We start from the raw sequence: 23,893 nt of genomic DNA, 5'->3' as shown, positions 1-23,893 counted from the left end.
GAACTAAAAAACAAACAACAAAAAGAAAGACCATGGGCTTTTATGACAGAAAAGTAAACATGTTTTTATGTGGAACTGGAACAATATGACATGACAACAGATATAACACACCATCACATTTTAGACATGAACACATCAAGATGAAATTAACACAACATGAAGTTTTTCAGCATAAACCACATTTACACAGTGAGCTTTAAAGTGCTGCATTTAAACCCAGCATAACAAAATCTTGATGAAAACTTGAAATTATTTACAAATGCAAGTAAAATAAAGGACATGTTACTGTACAAGTGACAAATGAAACAAAAATTATGGCAAAAAAGGTAGATAATCGATCCCTTTAGACCCTAAAAGTAGTGTCTGAAAAGGTGTGATCACATTTGCACGCAAAATGCCATTATCTCAACAGGAATCCATGTTATTGAGAATTTCCCGTGAGATGGCATGCGTTGACCAACAGAAAGCTGCTTGGTTTGAAAGTGAATATAGCAAAATACCAATAGGAATACACACAATCTGGAATTTCATGCCAGGGCAAAAGATTTTCTCAAGCAGATTTCGCAATGGGTTCAAGTTGGCCATGCAAATTCGCAGAAAGCTGCTTGGTTTGAAAGTGATTTCTGTGTGTACTGTGCTTTATACATTATGACACCATGGTACAGAAAATAAAATAAAATTATGCAATCAAACCAACACTACGCAAATGAAAACCCTTCACGTATGAAACTGCATCGATAATAGTATAATGAATAATGATACAGGTCTGACTTTACTGTGTGAATGTAACACATTCACTTTCTTACACACAGCGACATTAAGCCATCAGTTCTGACTGGAATACTGCATTGAGTTAAACTAGAAACTAAGTATTTACTGTATGTTTCCTCAGCTTCTACCCAAGAGGTTTTATTTTTTAATTTCAATAATTATTGCTTTAAATACAGCTGTTATTGCAGCATGTAGAGATGGTTTAAACATGCAATCAAAGCTTGTATTTAATTAAACTGTCCATACCCACACACACAAAAAAACTAAACAAAAAAAAACTGTTTTTGGAAACACATCTGGGACATTTTTGGACACATTTACTTAACTTAAGATACAAAACTTAAGGCAGATTTACTCTTTAGTTGAACAAGAAAACCAATCACTTGCTCTGAACAACAGACTGTACACACTTACACAGTAACCTGAACATGAAAACCTCATTCTGCTCTCTATGCTATCAGACAAGATACGATCATTTGTCGATACATTTTCTTTTTTTGTTTTCATCTAGACTAAGTTTTTAAGTGCATATATAACCAACATATGGTATATTCTCTTAGTTTGTTTGTCTTTGTTGGCATAAATAGACTTCAGGATAAAGTACAGCCGTAATCCTTATCTAAAGTCAGATATTACACTAGAGAACACAGTTTAGAAGAAACAGAGTTACACCTGGCCATTGAAAAGGAGTGATAATAGTGGGATGAAAACAGCTGCATGTGGTGACTAGGGCTCCTGGGTCTCTCAGTATACACAGAGGTCTGGAAACGTCATTTCATAGACTGGTATGGAGCGGCTCCGGCCATGACCGTTTCCAACAGAGCCAGATGGACTTGGTGGAGGCCTATCCAACAGAGAGAGAGCGAAAGACAGATGGAACAAGTGTCAATTACATGAGACAGACAATACAGCCTTTTTCCACTGTAGTGGTTTCCTACTCTACATTTTTATATGGCTATTACATAAAATATTTGTTCTTTATGCACAATTGAATGATTAGGAAAGCTAATTTATAAAATCTCACAGAAAACAGTTTTATATTATGTACCTGATTGTGATTTCGAAGATTTGGTTAAGTTTACTCTGCAACAGGGAAGCCTAGAGAGAAACAGTACAGGCGGAGAGTTTATGCACAAAGTAAAAAGAAATGAACAGATGTAGAAGCTGAACAGAAGAGCTGTGTTTGTGCTTTTTGATGATAAAATTCGAGTGTGTACGCTAGCTAGGCATTGGACTCACCCTGGCCCCACAGTGGGCTGCTATCTCCTCAAACGGGGCGGTCTGAAACCTCTCCACCACCTGCCTTCTGCGCTCTCTCTCCAGCTCCTCCACATTCACGCTGTCTACTGAACAAACACACACACACACACACACACACACACACACACAAACAAACACAGGTGATTCTGTGCTAAGTGACATAGACCAGCCTAGAAATTTTTTTCAGTTTAAGTTACGCAGGGTAAGCACTTTTAGCAGGGTTGTGATAAAGAGTGGCATGGTCACCCTGAAATATGACTGCCGCCCCCACAGGATCCCCCAACAATATTGGGTTAGAGTACTGTCAATCTGACGATGCCTGTATGCCACTGGATCAGAGTGCTGTCAATTGCTGCCTGATTGTTGCATTTGGAGTTTGCATTTGGCTATACAGGCATCTAGTGGCAACACAATGATATTACAGATACTACGGAAGTGAATATACAATGTTCATGCAAGTAAACTCTCAAATCATGCAAGACTTACCAATGGCTTGTTTAAGAGTTTCAAATGTTATCTGCTCTGCAGTAGATCTCTGTAAAGACACCAAACATAGGTTAAAAAAATACAGCTGATAGTAGATACAATTCTAAGAGGTGGACACACACGTACAGACACAAGCAGTGTAATGAAGACGAGTATGTTTTACCTGCTCTTTCTCTGGACTGTTTCTAGACTCCATCTCTAACTGCAGAGAGACAGTGTCTCCAATACTCTTCCTCTTGGACAGTCGGTCTTCATCTGCATTAGTTACAAAAATTATATTTTCGTAATGTACTGTTATGAATAATTCCAGAAAAAAGCTCAGCTGTACTATAACATTTAAATGTAAAATGCCCTCACTGTATGTGTCTAATGACACATAACTGTATTTCAAAAATACGACAGGACATCCAGTTTCAATGTATTTAAAGCTCAGGCTGAGGGTCAGACCTGTGATCTGTGGGATGTATGGAGTGGCCAGTCTCTCTGTGTTGTATATTTGGCCACATTTTAATCAGTATTTCATGCATTACAATACAGAGGTAAATGTAAAATGTTTTGTCAGGTACACTGTAAAAAATTTCAGGTTTCAAAATTACGTTACTTTGCATTTCTTTGTAATTGTGAAATTTACTATAGTATACTATAAATATTGTCTTATACTAACAAACCATACATCAATGGAAAGCTTATTTATTCAGCTTTCTGATGGTGTGTACATCTCAATATCGAAAAATTGACATTCTTTGACTGGTTTTGTGGTTCCAGGGTCACATACATTAACACAGACCATTTTTAAGGGTCATTTGGCCACATTTTAATCAGTATTTCATGCATTACAATACAGAGGTAAATGTAAATAAACATTTTGTAAGGGTGAAAATAAGTCATTAAGTATTTAGTTATTTAATTGGTCATGCAAGGTTACATATCCTTATGCTTTATCTTAAAGATATGCAAAAGAAAACTTCAAATAATTTTGAGAGGCACTAAAACAACAAAATGTTCATTCTATATTTCATAGCATTAATACTTTTTAAAGAAGTAAATTCTAGATTGCTAGATTTTTCTTGAGTTTGTCAGTGCGCCTGACCTGACAGGGGAGAATTTTCAAATTATTTGTCAAACATATAAACACTGATACATATGAAATAAGCAGTGTGTATATCACTTTTCTTCCGAAAGAAAACGCTAATAACATAACAAAAATGGACAAGTATTATCAGACAGAAATCATTTAAAGTGCTTGTCTAATGAGATGGTTTTAGTGCTCCCTCTAGTGGTCTAAAGACATTCTGGTACCTATGGATCCACTGGCCTCTATGACAGCTGCCTCTGAGATCACCTCCACTATCCCAGCACGCACTCGGGATGAATTCTTACTGTTGGCATCCAAGTGGCCCAATAGCTGCTGAATCACCAGATGTGAATGTTGGGACTGAGAAGAAACAGACGAGTTAATATTACAGGAACACAGATGAACGAATATCAAATTATTTTTTCATTCAATTTTTTATGTTAAAAAAATAAATATAATGTAAAGTCAATAAGAAATGTTAATACATTTATGAGATTTTTAACTCCAATTGTTGAGCTGATAAGATCATTTGTAGAAAATATGTATCAAATTTGAATAATGCAAATATATAAATAGTTTCACTACTGTTCTGAGACTTTCAAAGCTAAGATATTTGAAAGATGTTTAAATATGTCCCCAAACACATAATTATTTAGTAGCAATAGGACCTCAAAAGTGTGTCTTGCATTGTATTTTGTGTCAGATACTTTTACAAACAAATTTCAGAACAGTTGTTTGTATCTACCTGAATGGAGTACATAATGATTTTGAAACAGCGGACTGCAAATGTTTTGCTCTCCCAAAGTGAATGGTTATCGAGGTGCCTGGAAATATACAAGTGTATTAATGATTAGCTTCAGCAAACAGAACTAGAGCAGTAATGAGCAGACAAAGTGGGTCAAAAAATACACTAGCGTAACAGATACTACAGTTACTTTTACAGTGTAGATTGTTTAAGGCTAACAATGAGGACAACTTTTTTCATTTTTTTTCTTCATTCCCTTTCCAATGCTATATTTCTATACTGCCCCTTATGAAAACTAAATATACTAAAATGTATTTGAAATACATTTATTCATGCTAAGTATACTACAAATACATTTACATATTTATGTACTTAATAAAAATACTCAGCAATTGTACTTTTAGTACACTAAACAGGTATACTTAAAGTCTGCTTAATTGGAACAAGTTATTTTGTGCTTAATGAACTTTTTTGTGCGAAATAAGTGATGAGGTCCAACTAAAGATACACTGAAGTATATTTGATTGTGCTAAAGTGGAACTATTGCAAGTATACTTTAAGTACACCTTAAATATCTTGCAGTTAAAGACCAATATTATTCAAAGCTCATACAAGATCAGTAAGTCTCAAGTGATATGTCAGTAAATATGTTAATAGATCTGAACTATACTTTTTTAGTATTTTAAATATATTATATTTATATTATATTACTTTTTTACTGGGGGCATCATTTGTGTGAATAAAAAACTGTCTAACTGACATACTAGGATGATATTAATTCATCTATATGGATAAATGGAAACCTCTGCTGACAAAAAAACTATTAATCAAACATTTAATCAATTATTAATAATTCATCCAAGCATCCATGTCGTTATTCCATTCAGATCCGGCTCCAGAATCAAATCACTGAGGGTGCTTCTTAAATTAGTGAGGGTGCTCTAACTAATATATATATATATATATATATATATATATATATATATTAGTGGCGTCCGTTGCTATGGCGCAAAGAGCGCTCCTTTCATAATCACTAATGTTAAAAAAGCTGTCACTCATCTTAGTTCATCTCACAAAGATACATTATTACCAATAAAGTTTTCTACGCTGCACAATGAATCTCTTATTTACATTGCATCAACACTTTGTTATAATGAGATGATTCCTGCTGAACACAATACCTGAAAAAAACTTCCTGCACTTTGAGCGGTGAGTGGATTCTAACTTAAACGCCTCTGATTCAAGAAATCAACAGATATGTCTGTGATTAGCTACATTGCTCAACGCTGCGAAAACACGTTGAAACAGAAATCGATCACCAAATCGCAAACCATGACGCACTGGATAGTTTGCCAAATCTGCAATAAAATGCCATTAATACAGTTTTAACTGAAGGTGCTTTTGATTTTGTTTGAGGGTGCTTAGCACCCTCTAGCACCCCCGTAGAACCGGGCCTGATTCCATTTACACCCTGCACAAACATTTAGAGTTGGTAAGATAAAAACAGTAATATAGTGATATATTATTACAATTTAAAATCGTTTTCACTTCTTTAAAAAAAAATCCTACTGACTTCAAACTTTTGAATGGTAGTGTATGTGCATTGTTTTGCATGAATTATAATTAGTAGTCCAGTCAATTAGTAGTAACGCCTGCATGATCATAAAAATAACCACAATCCCAAATTCATATTGTCATTTAATGTCAAATATATGCCCTTTATTCATCAAAATAAAAAAATTAAATAAACAACGACATTAAATAAACAACAATCGTTAATTAATTGCCAAAATATACTTGTCTCAAATGAAGTATATGAAGCTAAACTATTTGTATAAAATGAACTGAAACTAAAATAAAAGTGTCTCTGTGTGCGGCCCTCTTGTGTTACTTACATTTCACTGCTGGTCATATATTCCCTATATAACCATGTATGCGACAAATAAATAAAAATCTTGAATCTCTTTAATCAGGGTAGTGCATAAACACTCACATGAGCACGGGTTTCACAGCATTCTTGATGTTGCCGTAGGCCGCTCGTCCTAGCAGCTCTCGAAAGCATCTCTCTGTCAGCTCCACTGGACTCTCCTTCTCTGCCTCTGGGGAAGGAGACCTATCAATAGGAACCAAAAACAGAAGTCAAACATAAACCAGGGCTGAATCAATAGGCCGATTGTTGTTGGCAGTAATGTTACTTGTGGTCAGCTATTTCCACAGAAGTGAAGATGTGAAGAGTTTTATGGTTCTGATTTCATCGCATAGTTCAATTCAGATTTCGTGGCCTGCTTCTGACCCTCGGGCTTTGGGTTTATTAGGTTTACAGCAGTAAAGCAGCTTCTAGAATAAATGACTTTCTTATTACACTTGAGAGTCTGACACCTCAGTTGTAGTCAGTCTACTGTCATATCACAGTTTTCATTAGCATTTGATTAGGAGTTCATTAGCTTAATCACACAGACTGGCTAAGATGCTGTTTCTCAGAAAGAAAATTCACACTTCTATTAGACAAAGTGTCCATTGCTCTTCATGTGTGATTGTGTGTGCGAGTGTGTAAGTGTGTTTCAGACCTCTCTACACCTTCTTCTTGTTGGAGGTTGAACAAGAGAGATGGCACGATTTTGTCCATGTGTTGAGGGTCCCAAATATTTGCCTGCAGTTCATCATTGACAGTTTTCCTCACCACCCCCTGAAGACCCTTGATCCCTGCCATACGAATCCTTACACACACACACACACACACAACCCAAACAGACTTCAGTCACATTTATGAGACGTGGATTTATATTTATGGCTATTTTTATTAATGTGCACTGCATGGTGCAATTCACCCCCTGATGCATGAATTATTAAATCACAAAGGAAACATTTTTTCCTTTTATATCAAAAGCAGATTTCATTTCTAATCCTGTTCTACTCAATCCCTTAGCAGAAAATATTAAATTGTATCAGTATGTGGCAAAATCTCACACACACACGCCGCGCGCACACACACACACTCTTGTGCAGGGACGTGCACATACTCGTGCATTTCCTTTATGAATATCCCTATTGCTCTATTTATACAAAGCTTTAATGTTCACAGTAAATCATATAATTATTAATAATACTGTTTAATTAATTGCATATTAATTTAACATTCTTATTATTCATAATATAATTTCATATTTGTATTACCGGTATTATAATATTATAATACATTTAATATCAAGTCAAAGAAATTATAATTCACAAGGGAGAATACTCTTGTAAAAAATGATATTCTACAAGTTCTTGGTGCTTTATCACTTTTGACAGAAATGTTGCACATATGTTGTCTTAAAAACACAATGACATTTCAAGAGGACAGTCATAAAGTACACCTAAAAATATAAATTAATTTTGTTTGTTTTTGAATTGCATATATAATTTCCATCCATTTAGATAAGATGCATGCATAAGATTAACACTTTAGTATAGGGACAAATTATCACTATTACCTAGTTGCTTATTAGCATCAACATTACCAGCATATTGGCTGTTTATTAGTACTTATAAAGCACATATTCTGTGTGACCATAAATCCTTAATCCTACACAATACCTAAACCTAACAACCACCTTACTAACTATTAATAAGCAGTAAATAGGAGTTTATTGAGGCAAAAGTCGTAGTTAATTGTTAGTTAATAATGAGAACTGGACGTTAAAATAAAGTGTGACTGATTATACTTACTAGTTTATGTTAAAGGTGTATAATCCCCAAATTTTTTTTTTCAACATTCATAATTTTGGGTGTCAAAATCCAAAAAATTGGGTGAAAAAAATGGAAAGAGGTGCTCACTTTGTGCGAATATCTGGATCCTCGTAACTGGAATGGCACATCTCACTGAAGCGTGAGACAAAGAAATCGTAGCTACGATGGTATGATGGTGTGTCCTCCTCTATGTTCGCAAACTTCACAAACTTAAAGAGAAAGAGCAGAAAAATATAGAAAGACTGGTCACATTTTTACTGCTAATGAGTTTGAGGTATGGTTAGCTAAGAGTTGGGTTACGGTTAGGTGTAATGTTGACAGTGTAACTACAAATGTTAATTAAATGCATGTACTTTCAATGTAATTACAATGCACCAACATGTACGTACATACAATTTTTTTTTGTCTCACATGGTTTTTGCCACAACATGTTTTGTGTGGTTAATTACTGGCTGCCAAGAGCATGAAACTATCAAAATTCAAGGTGCATTTAGAAGCCAAACAACCAATATCGCAGAAGATTGATTACGCAAATGTGCATATTGATGGGCCTATGCAGTTCAATGTTTCAAGACATTTTTTGTCAATTTTGATACTGTGTTGAGTCAGCGCTTGATGTCCAGTGTAGTCCTGAAGCAAAAGCAGCTGAGGACCACTGCTGTAAGGTATGCTAATCTGTACTTATGTGGTTAATGTACATTACAGTACAACAGATTAGGATCTTCCTGATTAGGATATCTGAAGATTTGAGATTAGTAGTGGTTATCCAGTGTGCTACTACTGACCACACCGAGTACCACACCAACACAAAACCTACAGAGTACCTTCTTCACGCTGTTAAACTCAGATGAAGACACTACATAACCCATCAATTCTGTAAACATGCACAGAGCTTTCAACATTTATGGGCAACACGCTTTAAGCCCTCCCCCATCTGGCCTCTATCTATGAAAGTAATCTCTTTTTAATCTTTAAGCCCTTATATTTCAGAAGCATCAGATGTGAGCGGTTTTGAACTTGAGAATTCTATATATTCCAATAAGCAACTGAGTTGGGCTAGTGCTAAGCTTTCACGGACCACGTTGAAGTTTCACATTACTGTACAGAGGATAAATGTATCTTTGTTTTGAAAGCTTGTCATGTAAAATGAAATAACATTAGCTGGAATGGGATTATACTGAATGAAGAGGGCCTGTATATTTCAGGTAAATGGGAAGGTCTGACATGAAGTAATGGAATAAGTGCAATATTTAAATACAGAACTAATAAAATAAAGTACATATAATAAATTCAAACATACAATAAATGTAAAGAAAAAAACAGACAAAATAATGTAATTCTAGTATTAAATATGCTGCCTGTGTAACTAGCATTATCTTCACTGGGGAAATTTCATATAAATTCATTTCTAATCAGTTTTAAATAACTTTCTAATTTAATGATCGTCCCAATCGTCAGATTACATTTAAATTTATTTTGGTCTAATTTATCATCTAATTTATTTTATTTTAAATAGAAATCTTTTGTAACATACCTTTTGTGCAATTTAATTTACCCTTGCCGATGATACTTTTTATTTTAAGACTAGAGAAGACTAAAAGTTCAGCTTTGTCATCACAAGAATAAATTACATTTTAAAATTTACTGAAATAAAAAAAATAGTTCTTTTAACAATATTTCACAATATTACTATTTTTACTGTATTAATTCTTAATCTGTAACTGAATTTAACTAGATTGTAAGCACCAGTCTATTTAGGAGACGTAGCACTATGGGGATTATATTGGCAAGGAGGGCTTTATATTGAATATAGTTTGGATGAGCTTGATTGAGGTGAAGCCAAAATGTTACAGCTTGGCACTCTGTGTAATCAAGTGCATTGAGCTTTTGAAACTTCTTAATTCTGGTCTGTTCCTCCAAGATCACTGCAAGACTGAACCCGTGGTGTTGATGCAGCAGCCACATTTCCCTCCGTACTGCAGAGAAGCCCGACTCAAGCTAGATTTATCACGTCATCATTTTCACATGGCATTCTAAATCTGTAACTACATCAATAGGGTCTGTAAGTGAATTTCACTAGAGAGTAAAGGCAGTAAATTTCACTCACCGAGTTAGTGCCCAGGATCTGTAAATTGGGTTTGTCTGCCTCCAGCAGCTTGCGCACCATGGTAAGGAAACTCTCCACAAAAAGGTTTATAGTCTGACAGTGACAGGCCATCAGTAGCTGGTCCAAAGCCTCCATAGCAATACAAACATACCTGTGAGACACAAACATGATACTGTCCAGTGATGATCACAGATTATTATAGCAGGCATAAATCACAGAGCCGGACAGAAACAATCACTGGACTTTCTTCCAATTTTTGTTTTTACCCATATCTATGCCGGGCAACGTCTCTGGATAGTCTCTCTGACAGGTAGGCACCGATACGGTCTAGTTTCTCCGGAGCAGACAAGGCATAAAACGTAAGCTTCTCCATGTTAGCTTTCACCAAACCGTCCTTTACACAAAAAGACAAAGACGGCAAGAGAACATTGAAAAGAGGTCTATTAGAGAAAGACATAAAAAGAAAAATGAACCATAAAATGTAATTTTAAACTTTCCTCTACCCAAAAAGAATCTTCCATAGATTATTTATCTTCTAGTCAGAGTCTAATGCAGATCCCAATACAGTTTCTTAAGCTTATCTCATTATTCAGAAGAGAGACAGATTCAAATACTTTCCAGTTTCGAGCTTTAACCTTACATGGCGGAATACGAGACGAGGGGTTCTTTCTAAAATTAAATAATAGGCTTGTATTTGTAAACTGGAAAATTATTTAATTCATACTTTGCACTAAATTATCAGTGCATTTTTTTATTTTACTCTTTTAATTTATCATTATAGTATTATATTCATGTATAACACCAATTTTAATTTGTATTAATTTTTTCTGACCAAAATATTAGACAAACACTTTCAGTGCAACTCAAACGTATATCACTTTTCTAATAAATATCATTCCAAAACTATAAAAAGAAAATAGTTAAAATAGTGACATACATACATACATATATATATATAAATTTTTTTTTTTTTATTTTTTTTCTTCAAAGTTAAATTAAATAAGTTCAAGTCATTAAAATAAATAAAGATTATTGGAGTACATTTTTTAAAAATGTCATGATTAATTTACTGTGTTACTTGTCGCTTCTTTGTAATTATTTGTTAAATTTACTAGCAAATTCTGAGAGAAAATTGTTTCAAAATAAATCCTACATCAAACTTTTTTTTCAGAGTACTGAGCAAGCTAAAGATAAAAAAAAATGTGTTGCAAGAAATTATCCACAAAAACAAAAACTTTTTTATTTCTTAAACAAGTTTTAAAATACAATGTATAAATTATTTTTTATTTTCTCTCATATTTTCCAAACCCAAGTATGAAAATCCCTGAAACAGACATCTAGTCTGTAAAAACAGCTGAATGCAATCAGGTGAGCATGCAGCAGATCTGCTACGCCACAGTGGCTCTAAAACTAATGAATGTCACCATTAAAAGCCTATGTTTACATCACTGCATTGATCACTGATGACTGATAACCACTAGAAACCCAGTGAAGCATCCCTTTCTCTGGCTCAGTGGCTTTTATTTCATTTGACCTTACCTCAGGGTCTTCAGGAAAGATGTTATCCACCAGCCTCTTATAACGGGGTCTCAGGGCCCCACAGCATCCGCAAACACCTGAAACAATGGGAGAAAGTGAATTAGACCGGCAGTAATACAAAAGAAGACCCTAACACGATAACTGAGCACACAAGGACAGAAATAATATATGTGAAGGAAAAGGAGGTTTGGAAGGTTATCTCTCCAGACCCCTTTGTTTACCTCATCTCCGGTGTGTAGGGCAGTATTGATCAAGAGTCTTTGTAATTATACTCAATGTGAGGTTTATTTATTGCATCGCCACATTAAATAAATTAAACCTGTGTGCTGTAATCTAGTAAGTGAGGCCAGTCGATTCAGGGGAAAGGCATTAATCTGTATTTAGGAAACGTCTGCAGCTTGGTGTGCCGGTTAAATGGATTTGAAAAGAATCTGTTGAAAGCATTTAGAATTGTTTTGGTTTTACACCGGCAATTGAAAGCCCATAAAAAGCTTATACAGACATATAAAGGGACACATTGTAAATCACAGGAAAAAGTGGTAAAAAGGATAATTCATCTATTGTCCTCAATTTGTTGCAAATGATTTCAGGAGAATAACAATATTTTATTTTAAAATAAGTTTGAATATGTTAACATTAGTTACATTGAATTAGGTAATATGAACTATCGATGAACATCAGTTTTTCAGCATTTACTTGTATTATTTATATACTATTTAAGCATTTATTATTTTGGTATTTAGTTTAATATTTAGATATCTATTTGTTTATTTTGGTATTTAATTTAGTATTTATTATCTTGAATTAGCTTTTATTTTTACATTTTCAGTTTACATTTAAATCAGAGTTGAAACTTTAGTAATTTTGTTATGTTTTTGTCATTTTTTTATCTATTTTTATTTCGATTTCTTTTTAGCTTTAAATTATTTTTAAGTTTTAGTTTTATTCATTTTTAGCACTGCAACTTAAACTTATTTCATTTAATTGCCGAGGCAACATTTTTCATCTAATATTTAAATTTTATTTCAGCTTAATTTCAATGACCGAAAATGAATTTAATAGATTTCGTTTTAGTTAACAATAGCAACACTGAGGCTAATGTTCATAACCTTATTGTAAACTGTAGTAGTGTGGCAATACTATACTCCATCCATCCATTTTAAACATCTTTTTTTAATTAAATACAATTTTATTTTTTATTTTTTTGTATAATTATACTTTTAATAAGTTCATATTAACTGAAAGAGGCTACATGGAATATATGTAATTTTAAAAATGAATATGTCATACTGCAGGAATATTTAAGCAACCTGGTGATTAAAAAGGTGATTAAAACCAGTGACCAGTCACTGCATCTAAAATACACACTTCTCCTTATACATTCATATAACTCTTAAACTAGAATACTGCTGCAGAGTATAAACAGTTCATATCCATGTTGTTTATCAACTACCCAATAAAAACTCCACAAACATGGTTTTTCAGACACCCACAAACCCCCTTCTGGGTGGATGAGTCAGAGGCAGCACCTTGGCAGGACCCCTGGGAAGGACAAGGCTGTTTACACCATTACCATAGTGAAAGAGCTTCATCATGGAGGAAAGTAAACAAACCAGAGCAGGTGGAGCGATCAGACTGCAGCATTCATCCACCCACACAAAACTGACACAGGCTTTTCATTCTAGTCAACAAATATTAAGGATCAGATCACACACAATATGACCAATACGAGCAAAATAGTGGGTATAGAAGGATATGATAGAGCAGACAGATATTAAACTACTTATCAGTAAGAGCATCAGTCTACAAAACTCACTCAACTTTGTATTTGAAATGCAACACAAGGTCAGTGTAGGTTTATTGACTCAAGCCTGCTGTCCGATTAGCTACCGTCAAGCTGCCATTTACCAAGATTGTGATTGGCAATTACACTGTGATTGGATGGATGGTAGAGGAGCTAGAGTGTGAGTCACACATCGGCCTACCTGCTAGTGTTTTGACACATCAGCGTGACACCTCTACGCCTAAAGCAACTGAAGCAGAAGCGAAAGAAAAAAACCCTGACAGTCGACACTGAAAATTTCCACCCACACACTCAAGACTGCAGCGAATCCTCTCACGCTCTCCCTGTTTCTCACTCCCAGAGTGATTCTGCAGTTTTGAAAAAAGAGGGTCATTAATGACTGCAATGTGTAATCACTTAAAAAATGACACAAACAAACAAACAACCACGTACTGCTGTGCATTTTAATTGACATGTGGTTTTACTGTTGAGTTGTCGGTTTGGAAAATAGTTTCAAAACAATAGATTTAATAGGTTTTGACTGATAGCCATCTCTTGCAAATAAACAGACATATATAAAATACATGAAAAAAAACCCAGCAGCATTTAAAAAACATTATATTTTATGAATGTATTTGTAATAATAAAAAATACTACTAATAAAAATGGTTTTGTTTTTATTTATTAATTATATTTTATTTAATAATCATAGAAATTGAATAAAAATTGGTAAAATATCAGTGCATTAAAACAAGAAATTTATATTTAATTTTTTATATAATTATTTAATTATCCTTATCATTATTAAACAATCGTTGTAATTTATGAACCATTTAGCTTAGTCTAGCTCAGTTTCCAGGGAGTTAATTCTGATAAAATGTATAGCGTTTTTGCGAATTCTCCTAAAATATTTTAGAGCATCTGCTAAATGCATGAATATACTGTCAATGAATCATTAGGCAATGTTAAGACAAGGAGGAGACAAAGAATTGTCAACAGACAACCAAGTGATTTGCAAGAAATCTAAATAATCTCTCTCAAGCATGTATGCTCCAAAATCTGAATATCTTGATGAGCATCCCTTCAACATAATCATAAGTACAGCATGAAGTAAATATTAAGTTCATAAATCCAAGCTCCATGCAAGAGCTACAGGAACTGCTTTACTACTGTATTAGCTACATTTATTAAACACAAGCGCTTTGGCATTCTGTTTCTCGGACAGGGTGGTAAATATAACCTTCACAGTTCCCTCTGGTTTACAACCCTCATAATTCTCTTATGGCTGTGTACTCACCTCTATCATTCACCTGGCACAATCTTCTGACACTGACTGAGCCCAGGGGCCAAAATATCTGCTTTTAGCTTTATTATTTTAACTTGCTATATCAGAATGCTGTACATCTAATGACAACGGTAATAAATAAATGTAAAATGTTACACTCAGAAAGCAAAAACAACTAAATAATTTAAATCAGGAGTGTAGCATCAACACTAGGGAAGTAAGTGCATACTTTGTTGCCAAGAACAACTCTACACGCACATCTGCAATCTGCATACGCTGCAAAACAAAGGCTATAGCTGGCACTGTGACAAAGAAGATCATGTCATAATAAAGAACTAGTGGTGCTGGGATGTACTACTATGGTTGATATGATATCCTCCAAGCTGGTATAGGGATACTAGAAGACATCCAGCTTTAATAGGGCTTTACATAACACACAACTCACTATGCATGTGAATGAATCAAACTCCATGTTGTGGCGGCTACAGTATGGAAAATCAATCTTTCCGAATGCAGACTTCTGGCACTGTCTCTCTCATCATGACGCAGTCACTCTAAATACATTTCCCCTGAATTATGAGGGCTTATGACAGCTATATTTAGCACATCGGCCATCAAAGATGCCATATCCCTTCAGATTGACCAAAACGGGACACAATATCAAAGACACTCACTCTCATATGTTAGTGTCACAGGGAAAAAGCAGAAATACAGAGAGGGAACTTCATGCTAACAATGAAATCTATTCATTTACTTCTTTAACCTTGTCACTGTCAGCTCTACTTCCATGAGCATCTAGTTCATCTAAAACTATCATTTGCATACTCAGGACTCTGTTTGAGAATAATGTTGTGCCTTTTTGAAGTTTTAGGGTATAGTTAAAGTGTTTCAGTATTGCTATTAAAACATCACATATCATCCGTCAAAATAGTTTGCAGTTGAAGCCAAAATGTAAATCTAAATAACAAGCAGTGAGGTCCAAGTGTCTGAAAATATATGATAAATCTAATTTAAATTTGGATCAACAGAAATTTTTTTTTTTTAAACATTAATGCATAAAATTAAGATATACAACTGATCTAAAGTTTAGGGGTCAGTAATATTTTTTTATGTTTTTAAAAGAAATCTCTTACGTTAACTGAAGCTGCATTTATTTGATCACAAATACAGTTAAACAAGATAACACTGTGAAATATTATTATAATTTTAAATATATTTAATATACTGTATTTTAAAGATTAGAATGCCATATTTTAAGTTTATTCCTGTGATGGCAAAGCTGTATTTTCAACATCATCAGAAATAATTCGAATATGCTGTTTTGCTGCTTAGGAAACATTTCTCATTACTATCAATGTTAAAAACAGTTGGGCAACTTAATATTGTTGTGGAAACCGTGATACATATTTTTCAGAATTCTTTAATGCATAGAAAGTTCAAAATAACAGCTTTTATTTGAAATAAAAATATTTTGTAACATTACAAACATTGTACACTTTTGAGCAATTTAATACATCCTTGTTGAATGAAAGTATTCATTTCTTACAAAAAATAAATAAATAAATCTTACTGACCCTAAAATTGTGATTGGTAGAATATCGGATTCTAGGCCACAAATCCATATCAGTATATTTGTAACACTGACCATGTGAACTCCTTTATACAAAAGTTAGAATTTCTTGCTTCCATTGAAGCACAAATCACAGAAATTCACTCAGTGTCATTCTGATAATATACATTTTAATAAATAAATATAAATATATATATATAGGCATCCATGCTGTGAGAAATCAAAGTCGCAGCCTGACTGCCTGTAGTTCGTTTGAAACATCTTCAACATACTGGTCAGATGAAATAATATGAATACAGCAGAAAATATCATGTGTACATGCAAATGTACTGAATGTTGCAGTAGATCTGTGCGTTTTAGTAGTGTGTGTTTGAGTATTCGGTGCAAAGTAGTGTGGATGAAGCTAAATCGGTGATGCCTGAAATGACAGATGAAATGAAATATGCACAATAAACAGAGCAGAGCTGCAATGCTGCATGCAATCTGTTCCTTCAGCATCATTCTGCTGTCATTGCCATAATCTCCTGTGATGCACACGAATCTTTCCTTCCTAAACACAGGCAGGGAATTATCCTATACACATAATCATGCACTCGCACAATCGCCCTTACCGTACATTGAAAACCTGATGAAATTCTCTGTTCTTTGCCTGAAGCCTCTTTCTCTGTCACATAGCCAGAGAGAGAGACACACACGCTCTCAGACACTCACTCACACATGCACGCTCTCATACGGCGCATGTGACCGGGCTCCAATGACCTTGGATTTTCCAAACAGCGTGGCAGTGGCACAGCTTTCCCTCTATCAGGAACAATGCTGGTTTAACACACAGGTGCACACACACACACACGCGCGCGCATACGAATATATATACACGCTCACACACACACACACACACACACACACACACTAAGGATCAGATCACACACAATATGACCAATACGAGCAAAATAGTGGGTATAGAAGGATATGATAGAGCAGACAGATATTAAACTACTTATCAGTAAGAGCATCAGTCTACAAAACTCACTCAACTTTGTATTTGAAATGCAACACAAGGTCAGTGTAGGTTTATTGACTCAAGCCTGCTGTCCGATTAGCTACCGTCAAGCTGCCATTTACCAAGATTGTGATTGGCAATTACACTGTGATTGGATGGATGGTAGAGGAGCTAGAGTGTGAGTCACACATCGGCCTACCTGCTAGTGTTTTGACACATCAGCGTGACACCTCTACGCCTAAAGCAACTGAAGCAGAAGCGAAAGAAAAAAACCCTGACAGTCGACACTGAAAATTTCCACCCACACACTCAAGACTGCAGCGAATCCTCTCACGCTCTCCCTGTTTCTCACTCCCAGAGTGATTCTGCAGTTTTGAAAAAAGAGGGTCATTAATGACTGCAATGTGTAATCACTTAAAAAATGACACAAACAAACAAACAACCACGTACTGCTGTGCATTTTAATTGACATGTGGTTTTACTGTTGAGTTGTCGGTTTGGAAAATAGTTTCAAAACAATAGATTTAATAGGTTTTGACTGATAGCCATCTCTTGCAAATAAACAGACATATATAAAATACATGAAAAAAAACCCAGCAGCATTTAAAAAACATTATATTTTATGAATGTATTTGTAATAATAAAAAATACTACTAATAAAAATGGTTTTGTTTTTATTTATTAATTATATTTTATTTAATAATCATAGAAATTGAATAAAAATTGGTAAAATATCAGTGCATTAAAACAAGAAATTTATATTTAATTTTTTATATAATTATTTAATTATCCTTATCATTATTAAACAATCGTTGTAATTTATGAACCATTTAGCTTAGTCTAGCTCAGTTTCCAGGGAGTTAATTCTGATAAAATGTATAGCGTTTTTGCGAATTCTCCTAAAATATTTTAGAGCATCTGCTAAATGCATGAATATACTGTCAATGAATCATTAGGCAATGTTAAGACAAGGAGGAGACAAAGAATTGTCAACAGACAACCAAGTGATTTGCAAGAAATCTAAATAATCTCTCTCAAGCATGTATGCTCCAAAATCTGAATATCTTGATGAGCATCCCTTCAACATAATCATAAGTACAGCATGAAGTAAATATTAAGTTCATAAATCCAAGCTCCATGCAAGAGCTACAGGAACTGCTTTACTACTGTATTAGCTACATTTATTAAACACAAGCGCTTTGGCATTCTGTTTCTCGGACAGGGTGGTAAATATAACCTTCACAGTTCCCTCTGGTTTACAACCCTCATAATTCTCTTATGGCTGTGTACTCACCTCTATCATTCACCTGGCACAATCTACTGACACTGACTGTGCCCAGGGGCCAAAATATCTGCTTTTAGCTTTATTATTTTAACTTGCTATATCAGAATGCTGTACATCTAATGACAACGGTAATAAATAAATGTAAAATGTTACACTCAGAAAGCAAAAACAACTAAATAATTTAAATCAGGAGTGTAGCATCAACACTAGGGAAGTAAGTGCATACTTTGTTGCCAAGAACAACTCTACACGCACATCTGCAATCTGCATACGCTGCAAAACAAAGGCTATAGCTGGCACTGTGACAAAGAAGATCATGTCATAATAAAGAACTAGTGGTGCTGGGATGTACTACTATGGTTGATATGATATCCTCCAAGCTGGTATAGGGATACTAGAAGACATCCAGCTTTAATAGGGCTTTACATAACACACAACTCACTATGCATGTGAATGAATCAAACTCCATGTTGTGGCGGCTACAGTATGGAAAATCAATCTTTCCGAATGCAGACTTCTGGCACTGTCTCTCTCATCATGACGCAGTCACTCTAAATACATTTCCCCTGAATTATGAGGGCTTATGACAGCTATATTTAGCACATCGGCCATCAAAGATGCCATATCCCTTCAGATTGACCAAAACGGGACACAATATCAAAGACACTCACTCTCATATGTTAGTGTCACAGGGAAAAAGCAGAAATACAGAGAGGGAACTTCATGCTAACAATGAAATCTATTCATTTACTTCTTTAACCTTGTCACTGTCAGCTCTACTTCCATGAGCATCTAGTTCATCTAAAACTATCATTTGCATACTCAGGACTCTGTTTGAGAATAATGTTGTGCCTTTTTGAAGTTTTAGGGTATAGTTAAAGTGTTTCAGTATTGCTATTAAAACATCACATATCATCCGTCAAAATAGTTTGCAGTTGAAGCCAAAATGTAAATCTAAATAACAAGCAGTGAGGTCCAAGTGTCTGAAAATATATGATAAATCTAATTTAAATTTGGATCAACAGAAATTTTTTTTTTTTAAACATTAATGCATAAAATTAAGATATACAACTGATCTAAAGTTTAGGGGTCAGTAATATTTTTTTATGTTTTTAAAAGAAATCTCTTACGTTAACTGAAGCTGCATTTATTTGATCACAAATACAGTTAAACAAGATAACACTGTGAAATATTATTATAATTTTAAATATATTTAATATACTGTATTTTAAAGATTAGAATGCCATATTTTAAGTTTATTCCTGTGATGGCAAAGCTGTATTTTCAACATCATCAGAAATAATTCGAATATGCTGTTTTGCTGCTTAGGAAACATTTCTCATTACTATCAATGTTAAAAACAGTTGGGCAACTTAATATTGTTGTGGAAACCGTGATACATATTTTTCAGGATTCTTTAATGCATAGAAAGTTCAAAATAACAGCTTTTATTTGAAATAAAAATATTTTGTAACATTACAAACATTGTACACTTTTGAGCAATTTAATACATCCTTGTTGAATGAAAGTATTCATTTCTTACAAAAAATAAATAAATAAATCTTACTGACCCTAAAATTGTGATTGGTAGAATATCGGATTCTAGGCCACAAATCCATATCAGTATATTTGTAACACTGACCATGTGAACTCCTTTATACAAAAGTTAGAATTTCTTGCTTCCATTGAAGCACAAATCACAGAAATTCACTCAGTGTCATTCTGATAATATACATTTTAATAAATAAATATAAATATATATATATATATAGGCATCCATGCTGTGAGAAATCAAAGTTGCAGCCTGACTGCCTGTAGTTCGTTTGAAACATCTTCAACATGCTGGTCAGATGAAACAATATGAATACAGAAGAAAATATCATATGTGTACATGCAAATGTACAGTTAGAGTTAATAACTGAATGTTGCAGTAGATCTGTGTGTTTTAGTAGTGTGTGTTTGAGTATTCGGTGCAAAGTAGTGTGGATGAAGCTAAATCGGTGATGCCTGAAATGAAAGATGAAATGAAATATGCACAATAAACAGAGCAGAGCTGCAATGCTGCATGCAATCTGTTGCTTCAGCATCATTCTGCTGTCATTGCCATAATCTCCTGTGATGCACACGAATCTTTCCTTCCTAAACACAGGCAGGGAATTATCCTATACACATAATCATGCACTCGCACAATCGCCCTTACCGTACATTGAAAACCTGATGAAATTCTCTGTTCTTTGCCTGAAGCCTCTTTCTCTGTCACATAGCCAGAGAGAGAGACACACACGCTCTCAGACACTCACTCACACATGCACGCTCTCATACGGCGCATGTGACCGGGCTCCAATGACCTTGGATTTTCCAAACAGCGTGGCAGTGGCACAGCTTTCCCTCTATCAGGAACAATGCTGGTTTAACACACAGGTGCACACACACACACACGCGCGCGCATACGAATATATATACACGCTCACACACACACACACACACACACACACACACTCATGCACGCATACAGCCCCTCCCCAAAGATGAATACATTCACACACCTCCTGACCATTCAACAATGAGAAAGGCAGAGGGGGAGGGAGATGAGGAGGGTGTTAGAGAGATGGAAAGAGTGAAGACGAGAGGATGAGAGAGGGAAGGAATCAATTGGTGCATCCATGCGTCAGTCAATTAACCCCGCCTCCCGTTGCCCAACTCTCTCTAACAGTATTTGATTGTTGCCTGTTATTTTCTGTTGCCTTTTTTGTTTTTATAATGAATAAAACATGCATTATTTTATTTTTTACTGCTATAAAGAGAGTCTAATAAAAGATTGATTTGTTGTCTAGAGGTTTTAATATGTTATCTGATTTAAAGAGAAAAAGGAATAGTTTGTACAGAAGAAAATTCCATTTTAAATTATTAAATTATAATGCATGTTGTTTTAGTTTTACTATTATGTACTATTTTTAACAAAGTAATAATAATAATAATAAATCCTTATTTAAAAGAACCCTAAATCTACATCAGGATACTGTGCATTTTCTTGTGTGGCCTGATGAGAGAAGCTCTAGCGTCTGATCCATGGCATGTGAAATGGCTCAGTGTTAATCTGACCGTTTTTTAGGCTTTAGACACGCAACTGTGAATTATTCATGAAAACATAAAGATGGTTGAATAATAGCAGCATATTACCAAAGACCATTTACTATTTTTTTTGCAGTTGCTAAATGTTGTATGAGCATTCCTATATCAAAAATTCATGGATCAAATTACTGACTAATCAGGCTATTTCAAAACATCAAAATTAAAGTGCTATAAATGAAAACAATACCATAGGGGAAAAAACTAACAACAAAACAGAACTATATAGCCTAAAAATGAGTTTACCACCTCCGACTTGATGGTCCAACAGTGTACTGCAATCCATGAGTAGTCGTCTTGGACTTGGAAAATCTGGGAGACCTGAAAAATTGGGAAAACTTGGAAGTGGCGTCTTCTTGACTATTCCCACCAGAATAACTAATGAGAATAATATATACTCTTATAATCAAATCTATTCTATATCTGAATCCTTTTTGGAAAGCATGGAAGTGCCTGACTATTAGTTTTAGAGTTACATCCACTGTAGGCTATGTTAATGAGAGCCTACAACCGCCTCCCTCCCTTCCTGTCTGAGGTTTGTTGCACTCTCTCTCCATCCCATTGTCACTCACTTGGCTCTGGAACTTTTTATAGAGTTCCAGCTATTTTTTTTATATCCCTCTCGTTGCCTTTTAGATCTTATTTTAGGACATTAAATGAATTGTCAATTTTATAGAATATTTTAAAACTGTAGTTTGTATTTTCTTCTAATTGACTCTAGTGATTTCCGCGAATCGGTTCTTCTGAACAATTCGTTTAAGAACCTAAAAAAAAAATCCTGAATCATATGGTTCTTGACATTACATTCTCCATGTAATTAATTACTCTACGCATATTCACTAGTCTAAAACATTACAATAAAGCAATTTGTAACCAAATATTCGTGTTAATGCTTGTTTTATTAAGTGTGTTTAATGTGTACCAGATTGCACTTATATTAAACTCTAAAAGCTTGGCTTGGCGATTTAATAAAACGCAGTTTTTTCGTATGCATGATGATCAAACGACCATATCAAGTCGTAAGCACACAAATGAGCTTTAAAAGTAACCTAGGTTACTTTTCGCTCCATATGTCAAATTTTCGGTTCACTGAAAATTCTCGTAATCAGCTTGCTCGTCGTTTCTCGACACAATATGAGTCGCACATGCTAGAAAGTGTTTTTGATTCAGTAGGTGAGTGAGTCGAGAACCGCTTGTGAGCCGATTCAACCGATTCATCCTCTTCAAATTAATGATTCGTTCACGAATCGGACATCGCCAATCGACTCCCCTCTGTCGAATCTGTGTATGAGGGTTGCTGTCGCCATAGAAACCCTCTTCTGTTTGCTAAAACTTGTCCCAATTTTTTGATTACACAGATTATTCTTATTTATCATAATTGCCATTAACGTCTTTATGAAATATATAATGTAAAACGCTGTTTTAAAACCGCGCGTTTATATATATATATATCAATTTGTAACCAAATATTCGTGTTAATGCTTGTTTTATTAAGTGTGTTTAATGTGTACCAGATTGCACTTATATTAAACTCTAAAAGCTTGGCTTGGCGATTTAATAAAACGCAGTTTTTTCGTATGCATGATGATCAAACGACCATATCAAGTCGTAAGCACACAAATGAGCTTTAAAAGTAACCTAGGTAACTTTTCGCTCCATATGTCAAATTTTAGGTTCACTGAAAATTCTCGTAATCAGCTTGCTCGTCGTTTCTCGACACAATATGAGTCGCACATGCTAGAAAGTGTTTTTGATTCAGTAGGTGAGTGAGTCGAGAACCGCTTGTGAGCCGATTCAACCGATTCATCCTCTTCAAATTAATGATTCGTTCACGAATCGGACGGACATCGCCAATCGACTCCCCTCTGTCGAATCTGTGTATGAGGGTTGCTGTCGCCATAGAAACCCTCTTCTGTTTGCTAAAACTTGTCCCAATTTTTTGATTACACAGATTATTCTTATTTATCATAATTGCCATTAACGTCTTTATGAAATATATAATGTAAAACGCTGTTTTAAAACCGCGCGTTTATATATATATATATATTTTTTTTACAAGTTTCTGTTGAATCTGTTGTTTTTAATCGTATAGCTTTGATTTATTTTATATTTGTATGTGTATGCAC

At 34.6% G+C, this 23,893-nt stretch overlaps 1 protein-coding gene across 1 annotated transcript; it reads right to left on the bottom strand.

Moving 5' to 3' along the window:
• Positions 1 to 3: 3 nt before the first annotated feature.
• On the bottom strand, positions 4 to 22,883 carry LOC107594831 (protein EFR3 homolog B-like). Its single transcript, XM_016285040.1, has 16 exons — positions 22,826 to 22,883; positions 22,014 to 22,088; positions 11,716 to 11,792; positions 10,443 to 10,570; positions 10,177 to 10,327; positions 8,157 to 8,278; positions 6,905 to 7,054; positions 6,331 to 6,450; positions 4,338 to 4,416; positions 3,817 to 3,952; positions 2,965 to 3,015; positions 2,681 to 2,772; positions 2,518 to 2,566; positions 2,011 to 2,117; positions 1,820 to 1,869; positions 4 to 1,615 (listed from the first exon to the last, which is right to left on the bottom strand). The coding sequence occupies exons 2-16, from the start codon at positions 22,051 to 22,053 to the stop codon at positions 1,516 to 1,518; spliced, it is 1,452 nt and encodes a 483-aa protein (XP_016140526.1). The 5' UTR covers positions 22,054 to 22,088; positions 22,826 to 22,883; the 3' UTR covers positions 4 to 1,515.
• Between the last annotated feature and the right edge of the window lie 1,010 nt (positions 22,884 to 23,893).

This window comes from Sinocyclocheilus grahami, unplaced genomic scaffold, assembly GCF_001515645.1.
Source record: "Sinocyclocheilus grahami isolate Dianchi unplaced genomic scaffold, SAMN03320097.WGS_v1.1 scaffold191.1, whole genome shotgun sequence".
Lineage (NCBI taxonomy): Eukaryota > Metazoa > Chordata > Actinopteri > Cypriniformes > Cyprinidae > Sinocyclocheilus > Sinocyclocheilus grahami.
The sequence above is the reverse complement of the archived record's forward strand: the minus strand, read 5'-3'. Positions and strand labels throughout refer to the sequence as shown.